Raw genomic sequence first — 18,588 nt, 5'->3', positions numbered from 1 at the left:
TTTTTTGCTTTTTTCTAGCTTTTAAGTATTTCTGTTCAATAAACAGCAATCAAGGAAGACAGCTACCTTTTCATTGCAGTGAAAATAAAAATAACGCTTTGAATGTTGAATGTCAAATGAAATATTGTATTGCATAAGAAATGTTGAGAAAAGGGTGGTTTTTTAAAGACCTACCTGGTATTCATGGTGATTTATGTATTTCTTTTGTAAGGTCACATGACTAACAGAAACAATCTCAAACACCAGCTTGATAAAAGTAAAGTAACAAAAACAACCCCGGAGAATAAAACATAGGATATAATGGACTTGTTTGTTTCTGATGGATGACCCTGTGTCATAATTCTTGTTTGTAAAACATTCCCCTCTTCCTGAAAGGTCACAGTCTGAAAGAAATGGTTTTGTTCCCATATTGTTTTTTATTGTGTTTGCTAAAACTTTACACAATCCTCACTAACAATCACATTAATTAAATGACTAAAAAAATGAACCTTGCATCACCCAATTCATTACATTTAAACCCGCCTAACCTACACTATATGCTAGCTGCTCTAAACACCATCCAGGATTTGCATTATGTTTAAATCTCATGTATATTTCTGTTTCAGGGCATTGAGTCTATGACCTGGTTAGTGCGCCGGAGGAAGAGTTCAGATTGATGTATTAACACTAACTCTGTTTCTCTCATCATCAGCTTCATTTAGCCCATGATTAACTCCCAATCATAAGGCATGATTAAAAGTCAGAGTAAAAATATTCCATACATACTTAATATTCCACTAACAAGGAAACCAGCTCCCAAACTGCCAACAAAATAGATATACACACACACCACTCCCACATACATCTCTCCTTTCCTCGCCTGAAAACACACACCTAAACATTTCACAGCTATCTCCCCCACACCCCGGTGCTGGCTAGGTGGAATTAGAAAACCAACCCCGCGGTCTCATTAATTAATTAAACACCATGTGCCACTGGCACCTGGGTACCGGTTATCACTGCCACTCAGACACACCGTGATCTCAATAACCACCCCACCACAGGGCACTGACAGAGGGGAGGTGGGGGTGGAAGGAAGGGAAGGGACATCGATTCTTCTCTCAACTTTGAGGTAAAGACAGTTTCTGTAAAGGGCGAGGAAAGTGGGAAGAGATAGAAAAGAGACTTCAGACACCGTCTTCCAGTGCAGGCAGTAAAGTGGGACACATATATATACTGAATGGAGCCTGATGAGTGTTTACTGCAGTGTTTTTGTTCATGTGTCTTTCCCTCCCTTACAGGCTCCGCAGGGCCTTTTTATCATCTTGCCTAGTGGGGCCCCTAAATCACTGCAGCAACGCCCTCCTCATCATCTACTCTTAATACCTCTGCATGTGGAAACACTGCAGTAACACACACACATACACACACACACACACACAGTCTGCTGCTTTTGATTCTTGCCCTAGTAACATCATTAAAACTGTCCATAAATGTTTTGTGTGCTTAATTTCCACGAGTCTCCCTTCTTTATTCTCTAAGGTTTAAGAAATGTATTATCTGTATATTGTGCACTCTGGAAACATGTTGTTTTCTTCAGCAGTCTCAAGCACACACATATATCTATATATGTATATGAATAGAATATATGTCCAACTGTGTTTCACAAATGGTTTCGAAAGATCTTTAAACCATTCAGAGCTATGTAATCCATACTCTAAGTTAACACTATCATCAGTAGGAATCATGAATCATGAACCACAGAGCTTTAATGTTACGCCCGCATATCATCTTAAACTACTACTGTGTTACTGTTTCAAAATGTTTACTTTTTTGTTTTTATTATGTTTTATGTAAGTGTGGTCATGAGGTTTTCTTGTTTTGTTTCATGTGACCTCTCAAAGCAGATTGCTAAAAAAACAACCAAAATAAAGTACCTAATTCTAAAACTGTAACAGCTATTTCCTAGCCTATACAGGTGATAGATAGATAGATTTTTTATGTTTGTTTGTTTTTATATATTTGCATACATCAAAAATATCAGGATCACATAAATTGACTGAGCTCACTGCCATATTCCAAATGCTAGACCTTAATATCTATTTCAAATTAAACTGAAGACACCTGCACTAATTGCGCCAATAGGGACGAATGCTTCTGAAAAACAAACAGTACAGATTCTTTGCATTTCAGCTTCTGAAATTGACTCTGAAGAAATATCTGGATCAATATGAGAAGTGGGAATTGAAAAGTCAATTCTACACATTTTAAACAAACCGGAAAAAAATATCAGAAAAATGTATATTTGAATAATTGGGTCTCAGTGTCTGTCTGAACCTGGCACAATAATAGAGGACATATTAGATTAATAGGTAAGATATTAGGCTGCAAATCATCTTGAAACAGTTACAGTCAAGGCCATCTGCGACTAATGGCGGTGTTTTAACTGCGGAAAATACACGTCAGTCTCTCTGTTGACCTCAGCTCACAGCAACAATGAACCTGTTGGGAAACTGGAACAAAATGTTTTCTCAAATGACAAGCCATCAGGTGAGTATTATTTAATAAATCAGGACATTTTTATGTTGATGCAGCAGTATCTGTAGTCCTGTCAAGTTATGTCCATGCATGTTTATTTTTTAGATTAAGAAGAGGTATAAACAGAGGTTCAGAGTAAAGGTATTTTGTGTAATTATCTCAACCTGAGGAATAAATTTATTATTATTATTTTCCAGATTTCAATCATAAATATCATTTTTTTCACATTTGAATTGACTGAGGAAATGAAGAGGAAATTAAAAATAATACCGTGAACTCTTCTTTTTTTCTTTAGATTGATCCGAGTGTGTCCACAGCAGAGTTCGGAGACTTGATCGAGTTTGTGCATCCAATGACAGGACTGTCTCTTTGGGGTGTTTATGTTGGAGAAGAACAGGTTATCCACTTTGGAGTGGGAGGCAAGTGTGGCTTTAAAATATGAAATATACCAGATTTATTTATTTATCTTTTCTGCCCTTTCTTTGTCCATAATTTTAAGATGAGAACATGACAGAGAAAGCCTGTCGCAGCTTCCTTCAACAAATGGTCCCAAAGTCAAAAGGTGATCGTGTTTTAAAGTGTACCAGAATCTACACATTACGGAGATCAAAGTGCCTCCAGGAACTTGCATCAGGGTCAGCAACAAGCACAACCTCATTTCATCCACATAGGACATGATGAAGAACTGCTGTGATTTTTTTCTGCACCAGGAGTTTAAATACGACCTGATGAACTTGAACAGTGAGCATTTCGCTGCATTTATTTGATACGGCCATGCTGTGTCCAACCAGGTAGGCTCAATAACACCTGTGATTGTGTGGTTTAGCCAATCAGGCTGCAATTTAATTTTCTAATTATTGATTTACTCCTTTTTAGATTCCTTTTAAGAAAAAAAAATGAAGCCCATAAGGACACAACTCAAACTCTGCAAATGATAATGCAGCAACGTATGGAGACAGAAATTGAACATCTTCTGCTGAGTTGCCTCCACACTGTTAATGAGCAAAACTGAAACTCCTTCACTGCTACATTGTCTGAGAATGTTTCATTTAATAACTCGAGATACACAAATCTGTTCAATGACAAGAAAAAAAAAAAGGATGGCAAACATTTCTTTGCCTCCGCGCTCACCCACAAAATCCTTAGCAAACTCTATTAAAGGCCAGAAAAAACTTACCAACAAAGCAAACCCCATAAGAGTCAGGAAACTATGTGTCCTCTTGTTTATTAAGACTTCAGGAATGTCAATAAGAGCATTTCTATACAGTAGAAGGGCTGAGGAGGCCAGACACAATGACCTTCTGCTATTCTCCTCGTTGATAATGACCCAGACAAAGACACGCTGCCCATCAGCCAGACCTCTAATAAAGCCAAACACTCTCTATCATCTGCTAATAACCTCCACGCAGCAGCAAGAGTCATGGACAGGCCAGCATCTTCTGAATGCGAGGAGGGAACAAAGCTCTGGGCGGACAGGAAGTAGTGGAAAGCATCCTGTTTATTGATCTGGAACTGTGCACTGGCTGATGGCACATGGTGGTAACTACATTCTTCTTCTTCTTCTTCAAACACAAACACACAAAGACAAAGACTACTGTAGAAAAGCAAGGGGGGGAAAAACAGAGCAAAACATTTCACTCTAACAATCAATCCTTTTGGTAGGCTCATTTGCTAGACTCTTGGTCGTTGCACTGCAATATTACACACACACATTTGCAGGGGTGGTATTTTTCCAGAGATAGGGTAGGTAAACTCGTTACTCTTTTCTTAATTGATATAGAGATTCCGTCTTTTTTTTCCCCTCTCAGCAACCCCTCCAGGGGAATGCTGATTGATTGTCCTCTAAGTCCTCATAATAATACCCCCCCCCCCTCCTCCTATTCCTCCTCCTCTTCCACCCTGCACATATACACATACATTCTCTGTTAGAAGACATCCACTTCAACTCTCGGCAGACTCCATTCATCCACAGACAATTCACAGTTCAGTAGAGGATCTTTTTTCTGTCTGTCTCCTGCCTCTCCTCCAGCTTTCTCATCACTGGCTCAGCCTGACAATGTACCCATACAGCTGGTCTGAGAAGGCCTGAAGAGAGAATTTATCTCGTACCCTCCTCCTCCCAGCTTGTCCCATGTCCCTGCGGAGCTGTGGCTCTCTCACGAGCCTCTCCATGGCCTTAGAGAAGGCCTCTGCCGTGGGCTCACACAGGAAGCCCGTCTCCCCGTCTGCCACGCTCTCCAGGGGCCCCCCAGAGTTCACAGCGATAACAGGGCAGCAGCAGTACATGGCCTCGACGGGAACTATCCCAAAATGCTCTCTGCTCGGGGTGTACAGCACGGCCGCGCTGCCCCGCAGCAGCGCTACCTTTAGTGAGTCAGAAGGGGAGCGCAGGAAGGTGACACAGTCCTCCATGTGGAGCTGCGCTGCTAGGTCTTTCAGTTCAGTATAATGTTGAACGTTCTCAGTAACTCTGTCATCGTAGCCCCCCGCCACCACCAGATGAATGCCTGCTCTCTGGCCTGGAGGAAGGCTGCTCCTCAGGACTGCAAGAGCCTCCAGAGCCAGTCCCAGGTTCTTCTTTCTCTCATATCGGTTTAGGGAGAGAAACAGGCAGGAGGTTCCCTCTGGGAGCAGCCCTTCCAGGCCTTGTGCCTCAACGGACTGCTGGTCAAAGGTATGCGTATTGAGGGAGGGATAGAGGACGTCTGTCTGGACTTCTCTCAGACCAAGAAAGGTCTCCTTGAAGATGCCTGCGGTGAACTGGCTGTTTACCAGAATCTAAGAGGAAGTACAGAGAGATTAGTTTCATAAGGATCTCACATATGTATCACAGGCGTTTTTAATTCCCTATGAGTTGGTTGATAGCCTGCGGCCTTTGATTATCCTAAAGTCTGGGCTAAAATCGAAATGTCATTTCCTTTCTATCAGGGCCTTGAGCTTTTACAACTGCTTGCCTGTGTAGATCAGGCTGTATCACATTTAAAATAATCATTTTGATTTATTCAAGTTGTTAAAAATAATTTACCTAGTATTTTAATTTATTCTAGTACTCTGTAGGTTTAGTAGTTATCAAGAGCTAAACAGTCAGGAAGAGATATTTCACGTCACCAGTTTTTTTTTTTTTCTTGAGCTTTTATCCAGTTAAAGTTTTTAGATTTTTTACTGATATTTTTGCACTGGTACATTGAGGTCAGCAAAATACATACCTGTACATATTTATATAATTGCAAGATTATATAAATATGAACAGAAATAGATCAGCATGTAAGTGCAGTAGTTTTGCTTTTTCTTAGCTACCCCATATTCTGTGTCATAAGTATGCAATTATGTCAAGGCCACTTTATCTGATACACGTCTGACATGTTTGTGCTGTAATGTCTATTCTTTATTGCAGGCTGAGCATTTTCAGTCAACGTGCTTTATAAAGTTGCTTTTGTGTCTGGATGAAAATAGGTTGTGACACAGTCCTGGTCCTGCAATCTGTCCATCACAAACTGTAGAATGATATAGACGTCATCCCTCAGCCTCCACGTACCATATCAGCCATGCCGGTGGTTTTTTCCTCCAGCCAATCAATGGGAGCGCGGTAAAGTTTCTTCAGGGCCGACTTCCTCTGGGTCAACAGCTGGTCAGGGAAGTGACAGTAAAACAAAACCTTCTTCCTGTGACGGGACAGTCGCAGCACCGGGATACATGCTGAGACCTGAAGTGGAAAAGGGCGTCAACAAAAATGTTCACGTCTGCCCTAAAAACCTAAAAACCTCCTGCCTGGCTAATCAGAAGCAAATATGGCAGCAGAATTAAACAAACGAATAAAACAACAAACATAAAGAATGTATAACTCAACATTAAATATACAAATAGATAAGCATAGCTAAAACAGTGTTTTAACATTTAAAATCAGACATGAAGTAGTTCATCTTTTGAGACTGTGAACTTACTAGTTTAAAAAACAAAACAAGATGAGCAGATATACATGGTTCGTGAGTAAACACTATAAGTATAACAGTAGAAATAATTAAGTAGAAACAAAATGATGAGGGAATGAGTAAACCTCCCTTCGTTCTGTGGAAAACAATGTGTATTTGTTAGGATCTAACTGCTCCCAATAACCAAACACAGGCTGCTATTGAGAATAAGAGTATTGTGTCTAAGAGTGAGTGGAATATGTCGCACATATTGCCTGCCAATACATAAACAGCTATCAATACGTGACATTTTATTATGTCTTCATTTTAATACTTTATATATTGTTAAGAATAATTAAATAAACAGAAGAATAAATAGAAGGCTTTAAATGTGATCGGTGATCACTACATCAGCCTAAAAAAATCCTGATTGGAGAAGTATTTATATCAAGCCATGGATACAAAGTATTTTATATTTAAAAGATGTATAAAAAGAAATTGTTTGTACTAAACAATGTATCTCAATGCTAAGAAGAAATCCTAAGACAAATACTATAAAAAGCTCTATGTGTGCGTGACATGTTTTAATTGCAGTTTAAGTTTAAAAAGGGAGGCTTCTCCTAATTTGACCTGATGATGACAATGAGTTCCCTCTCTTCTGTAAATATGTATAAGAGGAAGGTGGGAACACCTGTGTATATATTTATGTGAAAGACAAAACAATAGAAAATAAGCAAGGGAGTGTCCACTTCAGGACATGGTATAGTTAAAGGGTGTCACGCAAGGGATACACAAAGACACAAGTCACTGTTAACAAAGAGAGCAATTCACTGAGCAACAGATGGTTAAGAGATGTCTTAGAACAACTCAGTGAGTGATGATCAAACAAACAGGTGGTTAGTTCCTGTATGCCACAACTCACTTGATCACAGAAGATGACGTCGTACTCCACCCCGCTGAAGAAGATCAGGTAGAGGGCAACATAGATCATCCTCAGGTAGGCGCACAGTGCATGCAGGTAACCAAACACACTGGTGGGTAACCAGTCACCCACACATACCTGTCAGAAGAGTAACAATGAAATCAGTCATGTGTCCTAAACAAACCTATCACAGATTATGCATTGTAGATGTTCTACTTTTTGTCCTTGTTGTGTATCTTTGAGGGACAATATTTATATGTACCACAGGCAGTTCTGGGTCCAGGGTCTCAGAGAAGCAGTGTGTTGGGTCATAATGGGCCGTCCAGATCTGAACACTGCATCCTTGAGACTTCAGTGCGACAGCAGCATCGACCACCAGTCGCTCAGCTCCACCAATACCAAGGTCTGGATGGAGGAACACCACCCGAACCATCCTGCACACAAGAATGGGCGAAGTTCAAACTGAATCTGGTAAACGTTTGAAGGTTAAACACACTGTACCATGCACAATGACTGACAATGATGGTGACAGATACATGTTTAAGCTGTTGAGTTTATTTGCATTGTCTAGTGGCTGAATGAGTGACAGTTTTAACCTGAGATCCATAAAAGAAAGAAAGGGTGAGAGATTCATTCACAATCCACTTTCTGATGTCACAATAAGAGAAACTTTACAAAGTTGCAAAAGGCTGACAAAGTTGTAAAATGTTTAACTTACAACTTTAAAGTGCTTCTCTGCCACCTGCTGTGAGGGGGAAACCTCACGCTGGCACTGAGTTTGCTGTTGAGAAGTCAAACTGACAGCAAAAACTCAAATGAGGCTTCAGTTTAGCTTCCTAGTTGGTAAAAGTTATAGCTAGATAACTGTTTGCTTTAGTGTCTTCAGCTGTAGTGATAATATCATGGCTAATAGCCTATGAAGCTAATGAAATTATAACACGTTTTGGACAACTACCCTCTTTGTAACTGACCACCACGACTACAACTCCGTGTAAATGAATTAAAGCACAGTTATGTTTACCTTTGGATCTCCTGACCACCTTTTCCAAGTTTAGAAACCTGTGATTAAGCTCGTCTGGACGCCTGTAAGCAAGCGAGAACAAACCGTCAGGAAACTGTACCGTTTGGACGCCATGTTGGCTCAAAACCAACCGTCGCAATCAGGCTAACGTGTGTTTCATGTTCGAGCCACAATGGCGCCTGTTTCCTCGATTCAACGGGCGGCTTCTTCCTTGTGAGACACGTCTCCCTCAGATTCAAAGCGGGCCGATTATATCCCTTAAAATTAAAGTGCAAGTACGTAAAAAAAATCACAATACAAAAATAACTGGATTTTTAAAAAATATGTTTTATCACAACAGCATAAAAACAAGGTCACAACATAACGTTGGAGTCCGTTATTTTTGTGGCGAACGCGACCAAACGGTCAGGCTTCTGCTCGGTCACGCGTGCAGGTCTTGTGTTTTGCAGTCGTGTCCTTTTTAGACTCACGTCAGCTCTGAGACAGCTCCTCACACACACCGACTGTCTGCTGCTCGTCTGACCTGCACATCAGCTCGAAGAGAGGCTCAGGGGGTTTTCAGCTCGCATCGCAACTAATAAAACAAAATGGTAAGATTCACAGCTACACCTGAAACTGTTAGCACCGCTGAAGCTAAGTAGCTCCACTGCACTGATTTAACGTGAGACCTGAGCTAACGTTGCTATCTCTATTAGCCAGCCTGCTAACGTCAGCTCATCACTTGTGGACGTGGCTGTTCCTAAACACATAAATCAGCAATAAAAACACATTTTGAGCCAACCCAACACTGAAATCATGATTAATATGTGCCTCTGAACACTTCTGGTTAAGACTCTGTGTTACCAATTAAAGCTAAAAGCACTGAACTGTTGGGACCAATAGTTAAGGCCTCTAACATAAACACTGTGTGCACTTCAGCTGTTCATGTTAAATGTAACCACATGTTTTATCTGTACATGTGTTAATGTGTGCCAGTGAGTGGCGGAGAAACTGTTAGAAAGGTGCTATAATGGAGTTGAATCCTGTTTTGTGTGTGTGTGTGTTTTTGTTTTTTTTAATTAATTATTATTTCTTCTCCTTCCTCAGCCTGGACCAGCAGCAAGCGCAACCAATGTTGGGGCGTCTAGCCGTTCCCCAAGTAAGACAGTGGCTCCCCGCGCAGCAGGATCCACAGTCAGACAGAGGTACACACAATCCACCAAACTTTTACTGCTCTACTTCATCCAGTACACAAACCTCCCATAAGTGTGTCCAGATGAGTGACAAATTACAGGAAAGAATAAAGTGGGTCAATAACATAATGAATGGAGATTCTTTTAATTCAGGGGTCCGTGACCCCTAGGGGGTCCGCAGAGGTACTGCAGGGGTGGGGGGTCCCCCACCAAAGTAATGCTGAACGTGAGGAGGGTGCAGATAAAACTACAAACAGCGGAGGCATTCGCACTCCAATTGAATGAATCAGTGGACATGTCCAAAGACGTACAGCTCATGGCTTTTAATAACCAACAATAAAGCACATACAGGCCAATAACCCAATATATACATAGGTTAATAAGGTGAAATAAAAGTTGAATAAAGTGAATATAAAAGTTATTAGGCCAGGCTTATGTGGGGGTCCCTGTTCTGCTTGTTTCTTGTCCAAGGGGTCCTTGGGCTGAAAAAGGACTCCTGCTTTAATTTAAGACAAAGCGGCGAAAGAGAGAATTGTTTCATTAGTGTAAAAATGTAATTTTTCTGCTGTCATCACTGTCTTTAGAATTAAACCTAACTGAACTCCTATTGGAAAGTTCGGTTTGACTTATTGAGGCAAGCAGTGATCATCAAAACACCACCTCAGTTCATCACTCCAGTGGAGGTCAGACTTAGACCCCATGGCAAGACACATTGAATCTACTGTGGCACCTTGTGGTCTTGATTGTATATTAAGAAACTTTATTTTTCCTTTTAATTTGTCACATGTTGGCCACCACTGTAAAAAAAGAAGCCATTTAAGACCTCTTTATATTGTACATTATCGATATGTTATGCAGCCGTCTGCGCCTTCATACAGTCTGCGTAACTATTCATCCCCAGCATTGACCCCGCCTGCTCGTGTCATCATACTGTAACAAGTGATTGATTATTTTGGGATAGTTCTTCCCTGTATTTTTTTTTTTGTGTGTGCCCTCTGTAGATTAGAGGAGCAGATAGATGTTGTGCTGTGGGCTTAATCAGCGTGTAATCAGAGGCTCGCTGTTACCTCTCTCATTATTACCCATTACTATCACCCTCTTCATTACCTCATTAACCTCCGTTTAATCTCATCACACAAGTGGACCAGCCATGAATCACACCATTCTTTCTTTCATCACCGGCCACTGTAGTTAGTTACATTCTGAATACAGAGTTTAATTGCACACATTTGATTAACAGTTTAATCAAAATATTTGTTTTAAGAAACTGCTGGATGAGTAAAAGTTCCCTTAAATCGTGTCTCTGTTTGTTCTTTTTTTTCCGATAGAATACTTGAACATACAAGATTTAATAAGGAGGCATTTTAATAGTTCAAGATCAAATTATTTGTAAAGTAAAGCCCTTCATAATGAGATGTGTTGACTCGTTCAAACACTTGGCGGTGTTGATGGATCCTTGACTTGGTGTGTTCGTGTGTCTGTGTTCCACAGAAAAGCTACTAGCAGCGGTACACGCGGCGGCGGCAGGACCACAGGATCTGCAGGCACCGGTGGCATGTGGCGCTTCTACACAGAAGACTCGCCAGGCCTCAAAGTGTAAGTGTTAAGAAGTTTATAAGCACACACATACACATTCGCAAACACATTTAGCCTTTGACATTTTTAACTTTCATCCACTAACAACATAAACTAATTCTCTGATTTCCGACACTCGTGCTGTCATTAGTGTTATTTACGTTCATCACGTAGAATGGGAGGAGTGTTTAATGGCAGGAAATTGGGCAGACGTGCGTTTGTGCTAAAACAAATCATCTCTGAGCAGTAGACTAGCTTGATCTTAAGTGTGTGTCTGTACACACACACACACACACACACACACACACACACACACACAATTATGTGTCTTAGGGAAGCGTGCATTTAGAAAACTCTCAACTTCCTAAACTTGTATTCCGCTGCAACCTCCATATTAGAGAAGACGTCCTGTCTCCTGGCCATAGCTGACCGTGGTTGATCGATGGTGCTGTGGTGGTTATTGAGTGCGTCTCTCCAGCAGTCGAAGGAGGGCAGAGTCGCCATACAGTGTTGTATATCGAGTGCGTGTTTGTTCCTGCGTTAGATGCCGGCCTCAAAGCTTCATTAAAGGATCCACTCTGAAAGGTCAACTCAATTACAGCCTCCTGACAGGGGGGAGGAGGGGGCCGCTGAAGAGATGGTTGGCATGGCAATGCTGCTACTTAGCGATGCGCCTCTCCACCCCACCCCCACCCCAGTCCCTCCTTCAGAGATGAGAGCCCCTCCTCGTTTCCGAAGCTCATCAATAAAATCAGCCACTCCAATAAGACTCTCACTCTGGTCGGGGTTACAGCAAATGATGGGATTTTTATGTTTGTGTGTTAATCCGTTTGTCTTTGTCGTGACAGTGGCCCGGTGCCAGTGCTGGTGATGAGCCTGCTCTTCATCGCTTCAGTCTTCATGCTGCACATCTGGGGAAAGTACACCCGCTCTTAAACCCCACCTGATGACCTCTGATCCTGCGCCTCGGCTTCTTAACACATCGGACCTGGACCAAACAACAAATGAACAACAACCCTATTCCCTCTAGCCCCCTTCTCTGCTGTCACTACAACAAACAGACACACAAACTGTATTTTTATACAACCGTTTCAGTACACGATCTTCATCCGCGCTGATGTTGGTACACGATGTTGTTTCTGCTCATCTCGTGTCTTTAAGATCAGATGGGGAAGACATACCAACCCACCTGACATATGATGTCTGTGTGTGGTGTATGTGGCCCTCCCTCCAAACAGCAGCATGCTGCCGCCACTGCTGCATGAAGGTTCAATACTCGAGGACATTGTTGTTTTCAGGCCCCAGCAAACATTTCTTCTTGTAGCCTGAATTGCATTTTTTTTTTTGTTAACAGCATTTGTACAAATGTGATTGTAATATTGTACAATAAAAAGTAAAATTCTATGTTTGTTGATTATTTTGTTTGCTGAAACAATAATCCTGTTTTGTGTTTAATGGAAAAAATGTTTCTCCCATCATATTTTTCAGTGACAAATGAGGTAGTGTTCTCACTTTTAACCTTCACCTGCAACCATCACCAGACCAGCAGTACATTTTGCCTTTAGCAAGCATTTACAGTAAAAGATTAATCTCATCAAAAATGTAGTTGTACTGTCAGATGAAACACTATTGGAAAAGAGACCACAGACATGCATGTTACATTTCAGTGTGACTGACAGTTCACATAATGCATAATGCTTGGTTTAAACACATTCCAGCTACTTACAACTTATTTGACTGTGGTTTTTATAGTGTCATGTAACAGGATTACACAGCAGGTACACACACACACACACACTGTACAGCATACTGTCTCTACGAGCAGAAAAGTTCAGACTTGTCTGTACGAAAGTGTAACCGCTGCTTTAAATTGAAGTTTGACTGGATGAAAGTGTTTTCGGTATGCATACTGCTATAGAGGTTCAGAGGCATCGGCCTCCAACTTCGGCTGCCCCAGGGCTTACTATCACCACCTGTACTTAAAGCTTTTTCCACTGACTGACACTCAATAATTGCAGACAGACAAAATTAGTTTTTGAAAAGTAGCCAGTAAAGTAAACTATATATAAGTTTTCTCCTTTTATACATGACTGTCAATTTGAATCTGGTTTACTGTGTCTAGGAGTACAGAGCCCAACATTCAGTTTAGGCATGCCTGCATTTAAAAGAAAAGTGCATATGTTTTATTGGGCCAAGCAACTAACATGGAATTTGTGCTGATGTTAATCTATAGACTTCATTTGCATTTAAGGAGTACCTAATGCGTGTTTGCACAGGTTTTCCTGAAGACCTCTCAAGCGCTTTATCTGAATGTATTCCCAGGTGTTATTCTGTGTTTTCCTGGAGGGGGCGCTGCAGACTATTTTCTGAATCTCACAGGATCAGGGGATATCAAGCTAGAAGTTTGTCCTCACTGAGGGAAGGGCCTGAACACATGTTCTGTGAAGTGATTTATTTATTTTTTTAGTCAAATCATTGTATCATATTATTCATATATTATTGACCATAGCATGTTTGTGAAACCACAATGAAGAGCTTCACAAACAGACTTTTTAATGTAGATTAAAGTCACTATAACCTGATCAGAGTGGAATAAAAGTGAATGATGAAAAACAGCTTCAGACTTGATTTGTCAACAAACAGAAGTTTAATGACCACTGCTGTGAGCTGCTGGCTGGCTGTTTTGTAGTTGTAGAAGTAGTTTTGGCCCAACCTGCATCACCACCAGGTTATCTGTGTTGAATATGAAACCACCAGCTGGCATGTCTTGTGCTTCTGTGTGTGTGCTTGTATGTTGTGTTAAACGTAGCATTCGGATCCTGTTCATTAATTCATTCTGTTGCTATGGCTCTGCTTTCCCACAGGCTTCCAGTGTTCGTGGCAAACTCCTGCTACAACACTCTTGTCCCTGTCCTACACACACACACTCTCTCTCTCTCACAAACTCCACGGCCCCAATTCATGGTGGCACAACACGGCAGCGAGCCAGAATAATTCAACATAACGATTAAATATGAAGGAGCTGTGGCAAAACAGGCCCAGCATGTGACCCTCAACGCTGCTGCAACCTGTAGTTCCAAACTCCTCTTGACACCATCTATCAGCTTAGTGTTTCATCAAGCTGTAGACATGTGGCAGAGTTTTGTTATTTTCTTAATGCTGCGCTCAGAGTCCTCAGTTTGTCAGTCAGACATAATAATAAGGCTACTAAATCACTCAGTATGTGAGCACAGAAATGTGATTGTGGGTTTCTCATTAGGTGTAAAGGTTTTCGTTGGCTTCAATTCCTAGGAGCTCTGATCTGATACACCTGACTGACTTTATCCAGAAAATATACCTCAAGTAGTTAATATATAGTCTGAGAGAGTGTGCAATTTTCTTATTCTTTCCCTAAAAAACAGTCCAGTAGGTGCGTATTTAGCAGTCACTTACAGAAGGCATTATTCATACAAGGTGGCATAAAGGAAGTTTCGCTTTCATTCATAGTTAGGAGCACAAAGTGACATTAAAAGGTCTACAGCATTACATAACAATTTTCAGAATAGAGCAGCAGTGTGTATGATTTAGTGGCATCTAGCGGTGTAGTTGCTGTTTGCAACCCCCTCACGTCACCCTCTCCTTCCTAATGTGAAAGAGAAACTATGGCAGACTCCATGGAAGAGAACTCTGTAGATATAAAAGGCCCATCCTAAGGCAACTAAAGCATAATGATTATTATTTTAAGATGATTATACACCAATGGAAACACAGTTATTCATATTATATTAAATCTCTTCCATATTCTGTAAATAGAGATAGATACTTTTCTGTCAACAGTTCCTAGGAAACTGGAATTTACAACTGAGTGATTTAGTGCCTCTGCAGATGAGATTATTAGATAAATGGTGTCTGGATGCATATTTATACGCACCACATCAAGAGAGATTTCAGAGAGACAACTCTCTATGTCTCTATTCTACATAAATCATCCTGAATATCCACGTGTGAGACAATGTTTGTCTCGTGGAAAGAAAGAGGAGGAGTAACAGATAGGAGAGAGAGAGAGAGAGAGAGAGAGAGAGAGAGAGAGAGAGAGAAGAAAAGAACTTCCTCTCTGTGTCTTTTTCACCAGAAACCCATATCCTGTGAAGAAACCGCACTTTTACAAGGGATGGTCCCTTACATCGAGAGAGGTGTGCATGCACATGTACATGCATGCACACACACACACACTTACAAGGAGACTTGAAAATAGGTCACATGTATTTTCTGTTCTACAAAACATGCTGCTCTGTGGTTTTGCATGGAGGTAAAAAGAAACTGTTTAAGTCTCTCTCTCTCTCTCTCTCTCTCTCTCTCTCTCTCTCTCTTTATAGTCACTCATCCATCACACTCATGTTTATGCCCAGAGATGTTACACCCTGCAGGTAAACACACTGGATCAGGATATCAGCTGCAGCAGAGGGCTTATGGTTTTAAAACTCTTCTTTCCTCCCAAATACTGAGGAGAATATTCCTTCTTTATATGGGCGTGAGTGCCCACTCATGCACACATGTATGCAGAGTGTGTGTGTGTGTGTGTATTTTTGAACAGATCACACGGTTGGTAAAGCGTGGAATGAATGGACGGGCGGGTGGAATCGATTCACGCTCACTAACCAAGTGAATCCTGAGGGATGTCCCAAAAAATGAGGGCTGGTTAAGGGCACTGTGAAATGGTATGAAAGGTGCACACAAGGCCATTGGCAAACTAATTTAATTTACAGAGATGTTATTTAGTTAGTTATTTGTTATTATACGTTTAGGGTCAGTGGTGGCAGCTCCTTTACTTGAGTAAAAGAAGTAAATCAACAAAAATAATACATGCATTACAGTCAATAAAGTAAATATACAGTAGATACCTGCAGCGACAACATGTACATGTTCAACCAAATGTTACTATAATGTGCTGATAATGTGTGAGAAGTATTTAAACAATATGGTGGCTTACAAGACCATAAAACAGATCATTTTATATACTAGACTACAGCTATCGCATAAATGTAGCATTTTATATTATTTTTACTTGTAAAAGTATATTTGTTACATTTATCTAAGTATGTTTAAATCTGTGACAGTGTGATCATGTTGGTCTCACTGCTGTGATCATAAGACCAGTGATTAGCAGCCAATTGGGACAACACTCTGTTAATGGCCAGTGATCAGTAGCACAAGCTAGTCTGCTGAGAGGCGAGAACTTGTTCACTGTAAAATAATCTGACTCCATATTCTGCCATCCAGACCACATGGTGGCTGTCATATAAGTGTATGTGGGTCAGGAAGGTCAGACTGAGCTGGGACACAGAGAAACAATTTATGAGTGTGTGTGGGTGGGTATGTGTGTGCCAGCTGGACGCCCCCTGATCTTTCTGGACTTGGCCCCTCCTTCAAAAAGAAATAAGAGAGTCAAGGCTGAGTCTGCATCTATCAGTGCCTCATCTGTCTCTCTCTCTAATCCTCTATGTGACACACACTCACCTCGTGCTTCATGCATGAAAGATGAACGGTGTGAAGTCCATTCACCCTGCAAAGAGGTGTAACTATTTACATCTCTTACATTTCAAGTTCTGCTGCATCTGTCATCTGTCTTGTCGTTAGTTGAAGTAAATTAGAAAAATAACGTTCAAAATGTAACTGTAGTCCTGTAAGAATAAGTTAACTTTTCAATTTAGCATTACCCCCCCAAAGAATCATCAGCTGAATCTACAGCTCTCGACTTTATGGAGCTTTATAGTATCTTATAGTGCATTATAATCTGAAGCCTAGGATCACTGTCCAAGCTGTTGGATTAGGCAAGTTGGGAGTGAAAACATGTTTCATAGTGAGTTTCAGTTCATTGTTTAGCTGACAGGCTTCCAACTTTACAAATAGGACTGTTTTTTAGCTACAGCAGGAGGCTGTTCAGTTAAAAAGCTTTAAAAACCTGCTGTACACAACCTGCTCAGCACCAAACAGCTGACAAAGTTAGTGACTAAAAACAACTCATGAATGTAACTCTTGCTCATGTGTCTGCTGGATGTGTAAATAAGGCAAGTGATGATATGTCAGTGTTGTTTCTGTATCCAACAAAATCTGGTATTGCAGGCTTCGTTAAAAATTCCTTCAGCAACCTTGTTTGGCAAACTATTGTCACATAGGAATGAGTCTAGACAGCTGGCAACTCTGTATTCCCATCTCGCTGTTGTCAGACCCTCAGTCAAAATGTATGTACACATTTTTTACATGTTTTGTGAGGTGGTTTCCAGAGCAACGGCAGTCACTTTCATGCCTGTTCTGAATATTGAATGACAAAGCAAAAAATCATAGATTATAGCTAATACAAGTTTATGATAGATAGGAAATTAAACTTTCAATTAGTGTGGACAGCAAGAAAAAAACAGGATATTTCCATCAGTTTAAACCTCAAAGGTCTACTGATTTATTAAAAGAAGTTATGTAAATATGCAAAATGTATTTTTGTATACTATTAAGTAGAACATATTTAGAAATCACGATAAAGTTAAATACTATCAGCAAATCCATTGTAATATATTCAGCAAAAGGGAAGCATAAAAAACTAATACATCAGAAGGACAAAAAGAGAGAAAATGTAAAAGACTGGAAGGTGTTTAAAAATAGACAAAACAAGTCGAACAGAAATGGAAATTAAGATCTTGAAGAAAGATCTACAAGCAGAAAGGAAAGACAACAAATAGACAGAGGGTTGAAAGAAACAGTTTGAGCACAAGCAAGGGGTGAAACAAAGAGAGAAGAAACACAAGGTGCTGGAGAGAGATATGAATAACTACAGGAAGATGGAAACAAGTGGAGACAGTCGATGGTGGGAGAAAACCAAAAGAAATTGACGAGGTCTGTAGTGATATGCACAGAATTTAAAAGAATGGAACAATGTGGAGGCTCGACTAAAGACTACGATGAGAGCTGAGCGGTAGAGGAAACCAAACACAACTCTCCTTTTTGACGAGAAGACAGCAAGCGCACAAATATGACTACAACAATTTAAATATATCACATTATGTCGAAAAATATAGTGTAAATGTCAAAGATGAGTGATTTTTTTGAGTGTGTATATATACACTATAGTGTGTGTGTGTGAGGTGGGAGGGGTTGTGATAAGGAGAATCCCAGGATGGAGGCCACGCTGACCTTTCGACACAGATCCCCACCCATCAGTGGTAAGGCTACGTCAGGCCTGGTGATGCCCCGTGTGACTGCCACAAGCATGCAGGGCCAAATGGGCTGTGATGTCATAAGCATGTGTCCCCCCTGCCCCCCTACCCTCTTATCCCCAACCCAGTGCCAGCCTACAGCAGAGCGGATCAGACTGGACCATCAGGGACACGCTGGCTATGGATGGACTCATTTAGGAGGGAGGAGGAGGGGTGAGGAGGGTGACACTCACGCTCAGGTGTCTCAGATGTCAGCCTTGTGCTTTCTAATATTAAAGACACTTGG

The 18,588-nt window shown here is 40.9% G+C and overlaps 2 protein-coding genes across 4 annotated transcripts; one reads left to right on the top strand and one right to left on the bottom strand.

Annotated features, from left to right (window-relative positions):
- Positions 1 to 3,711: 3,711 nt before the first annotated feature.
- Positions 3,712 to 8,919, bottom strand: alg2 (ALG2 alpha-1,3/1,6-mannosyltransferase). 3 transcript variants are annotated; one of them, XM_027286746.1, is made up of 6 exons: positions 8,839 to 8,919; positions 8,369 to 8,430; positions 7,610 to 7,781; positions 7,348 to 7,485; positions 6,053 to 6,220; positions 3,712 to 5,295 (listed from the first exon to the last, which is right to left on the bottom strand). In XM_027286746.1, the coding sequence occupies exons 3-6, from the start codon at positions 7,778 to 7,780 to the stop codon at positions 4,555 to 4,557; spliced, it is 1,218 nt and encodes a 405-aa protein (XP_027142547.1). In that variant the 5' UTR covers position 7,781; positions 8,369 to 8,430; positions 8,839 to 8,919; the 3' UTR covers positions 3,712 to 4,554. The 3 variants fall into 3 exon arrangements, with proteins under 3 accessions (XP_027142547.1, XP_010734295.1, XP_027142548.1); XM_010735993.3 differs by lacking the exon at positions 8,839 to 8,919 and having other exon boundaries at positions 8,369 to 8,712; XM_027286747.1 differs by lacking the exons at positions 8,369 to 8,430; positions 8,839 to 8,919 and adding an exon at positions 8,066 to 8,335.
- On the top strand, positions 8,821 to 12,185 carry sec61b (SEC61 translocon subunit beta). The gene is made up of 4 exons (XM_010735992.3): positions 8,821 to 8,958; positions 9,455 to 9,552; positions 11,032 to 11,136; positions 11,964 to 12,185. Exons 1-4 carry the CDS (start codon positions 8,956 to 8,958, stop codon positions 12,049 to 12,051), a joined length of 294 nt encoding a protein of 97 aa, XP_010734294.1. The 5' UTR covers positions 8,821 to 8,955; the 3' UTR covers positions 12,052 to 12,185.
- Positions 12,186 to 18,588: the final 6,403 nt, after the last annotated feature.

The sequence above is a fragment of the Larimichthys crocea genome, chromosome XIII, assembly GCF_000972845.2.
Source record: "Larimichthys crocea isolate SSNF chromosome XIII, L_crocea_2.0, whole genome shotgun sequence".
Taxonomy (NCBI): domain Eukaryota; kingdom Metazoa; phylum Chordata; class Actinopteri; family Sciaenidae; genus Larimichthys; species Larimichthys crocea.
The sequence above is the reverse complement of the archived record's forward strand: the minus strand, read 5'-3'. Positions and strand labels throughout refer to the sequence as shown.